At 42.7% G+C, this 2607-nt stretch overlaps 1 protein-coding gene across 1 annotated transcript in view; it reads left to right on the top strand.

The window, feature by feature from the left end:
* The first annotated feature begins 256 nt into the window (after window positions 1–256).
* The window catches only part of LOC104395408 (vesicle-associated membrane protein 3-like), a 27580-nt gene continuing 25229 nt past the window's right edge, over window positions 257–2607 (top strand). The window contains exon 1 of the mRNA XM_010005099.1: window positions 257–351. Coding sequence (XP_010003401.1) covers window positions 257–351 — 95 coding nt within the window. The remainder of the gene's footprint in view (window positions 352–2607) is intronic.

Here is a 2607-nt window from a genome sequence, read left to right as displayed (position 1 = left end):
TCCAGCGATTTAAGGCTTGGGGAGTGTCTAAACTTTGTATTTCATGACTGCCAGTGGATTTTGTTCTTTGAGGAAGGTGTTCAGTTGCACCATCTGCAGTGTCTTGTGGTAAGGAGCTCCACAGCTGGACCACACAGGTGTGAAAGCTGCTCCCTGTTGTTTTTTGAGCCTAGCAAATAGCATGTTCTGTCTAACCTTACTCTTGCATTGGAAATCAGTGAACAGTGTTCCTTATTCACCATCTCCTCTGTGATTCATGATTGTGTATCACCCTGGCAGACCTGCGCTGATTTACATCAGGTGGGAATCTGTCCCCATAGTCCCTGTCACAGTGGGTACAACCCTGGGAAGGTAAGACACATTCAGTGAACAGACGTCTTTCACCTTGGTGCAGGCAGAGGAGAGGAAGCTGTGGCATACAAAGGCTGACTGGAAGGAGAGGGATGCAGGAGGGAAATAAAGCAAGAGCAAAGAAGGGCTGGACCATGCCTGTGAAGTCGCGAAGAGTGTTCCAGGTGTCAGGGAAAGCACACAAATTTACTTGGAGGAGATATGAACAGCAGTGAAGGTGAGGACAAGAAAATGGCACTCAAAGATGAGGTGCTTATAGACTTTGTTCCTCTCTGGAAAACCAGCTGACAGTAGCAGGTGAAGTACATGGTTTTGTTTCTTTGACAATGATCACATCTCAATAGGTAATTACATATAATAGAAGCTCACAGCATCATGTCATCTGTTATTTACAGACAGGTTGGTGACCAGACAGCAGGGTGCCTTTGATTACATTAATCTAGTACAAACGTGCTCTGTTGCAGGGTACAACTTTTGTGAGACAAGCAGCAAAGCACAGCACCTGACTCTCCCTGGGGCAGAACTGCCTCGCTGTGTCTCATTCCCAGGGCAGCAGTTAAAGCTTTCTAAACCAAAATCCTTCTGCCTCTTTTAGAGCAGCAAGGAGAACATCCTGAAGGGGATGGGTGGGATGGTTCCATCAACTGTAATGAGTCTATTCTGGCTGAATGTCTATTCATTTTCTCTGAAAAGAATGCTGTGGCTATGGTCTCCTGCAGTTAGTAGAGCAATACTTTGTCCTCCTTTTGTGGGCATAACTTTATGAAACTCAGCACAATCTCCTTACCCCACATTTCTCTTGTACTGAACAGCAGAGACAAACCAGTTTAGTACTGTTCTTTACACAACCCTGATGCACTGCTTAGGGGGTTTAGTGGCTTATAGAAGTGTGTACAGCCAGTGCATGTCCTAGGAAAGTACAACAAGCATGAAATGGAGAGGTAAATTTTCAAAGTGGTGCAGCTGTTCTGTGATGGTAAATGCTTGTGTTCCCATATGTTCCAAAAGAGCTTCAGAAATCCATGCTGGCAGGAAGATTTGAGTCCACTGGTGCTCGTGGGTTTTCACATCTTGTGGTCAGCTGCTTCAGACCCAGAGAAGCTACATTCAGTATTGACCTTTTTTGACATTTTTTTTCTCCCTTACAGTAAGCTAGGTGAACTGATGGTTTAAGTCTTGTAGTATTGCTTCACACAAGCATAGCAACAGATTGGGTTGTTATATCCCATTTAAGGGATATACTGGAGCTTTTAGTGAAAATATCCAGGCAATACTCAGTGGAGAAAGGCTGTGTACATGAGATGATATTGAGAAGGGGAAAGGACTTCACTTTCTGCAGGGTCCTATTCTGACCCTTGTTTGCTTGTTATAAGGCTCATGGCTCTGAATAAGGAAGGGTCTTTGGGTGTTAGGAACAGAGGGATGTGTTCAGCTCATTGCTTTCTTCCCTTGACTTTCTCTTTTGTGGCATTATGTAGAGAGGCATCTTCATATATTGCATTAGAAATTAACACTTCCAGCTCACTTAAGTGTTATTCCTGGTACACTCGCTTGCCATTTAAAATAAGGTTGGCTCAAGTTGGTCATAAATCCTTTACATATTTGGGTGATGAGTATTTGAAATTGTACAGATCAAACTGAATGGTGTCTTGAGGCCCTCAGTGACAAAAATAATCCCAGAATGGGAGCAACTGGAAATTATATCTAACAAGTACAGATGAAGTGAATGCATCACAATAAGCATTCTTCAAAGCAAGCTAATGTCAGGTAGATGAAAGCCAAATATATTGAGTTCAGTGGCCTCTTTCCTTGTGACTTAGTGCTTATTCATTCTACTCTCCATCAGCCATAACTCATTCCTGTTGGCTTCCAGGCATTTTGCATAGATAAGTCCCCTCACAGCTGGAACTACAGGACACTTAAAGTGACTCAACTGGTGGGCAGTGGTAACACCAGAAACTTTGATGTGTCCTTCATCCAATGGTGTCCTTATGATGGAGCCTAAGTAGAAAATGAAGTGTACACAGAGTTTACAGAACTCCTTACGTTGTCTACAAAAGAGTTGGAAGAGAAGACATGAACAGTAGTAAGTGTTGTACTCTGCTGTTGTTAGTGCCTGATACTGGATAGAGGCTGATTTGCTTTTAAGATGCTCAGACCAGATCCAGATAGGAATTATATCTCGAGCTTTTAAATTTTTAATTGGAAAATGAAATTGAAAAATTTAACACTGTTGAAAATGAAGTCATTGTAGGG

The sequence above is a fragment of the Chaetura pelagica genome, unplaced genomic scaffold (genome assembly GCF_000747805.2).
Source record: "Chaetura pelagica isolate M959 unplaced genomic scaffold, ChaPel_1.0 scaffold219, whole genome shotgun sequence".
NCBI lineage: Eukaryota > Metazoa > Chordata > Aves > Apodiformes > Apodidae > Chaetura > Chaetura pelagica.
The sequence above is the reverse complement of the archived record's forward strand: the minus strand, read 5'-3'. Positions and strand labels throughout refer to the sequence as shown.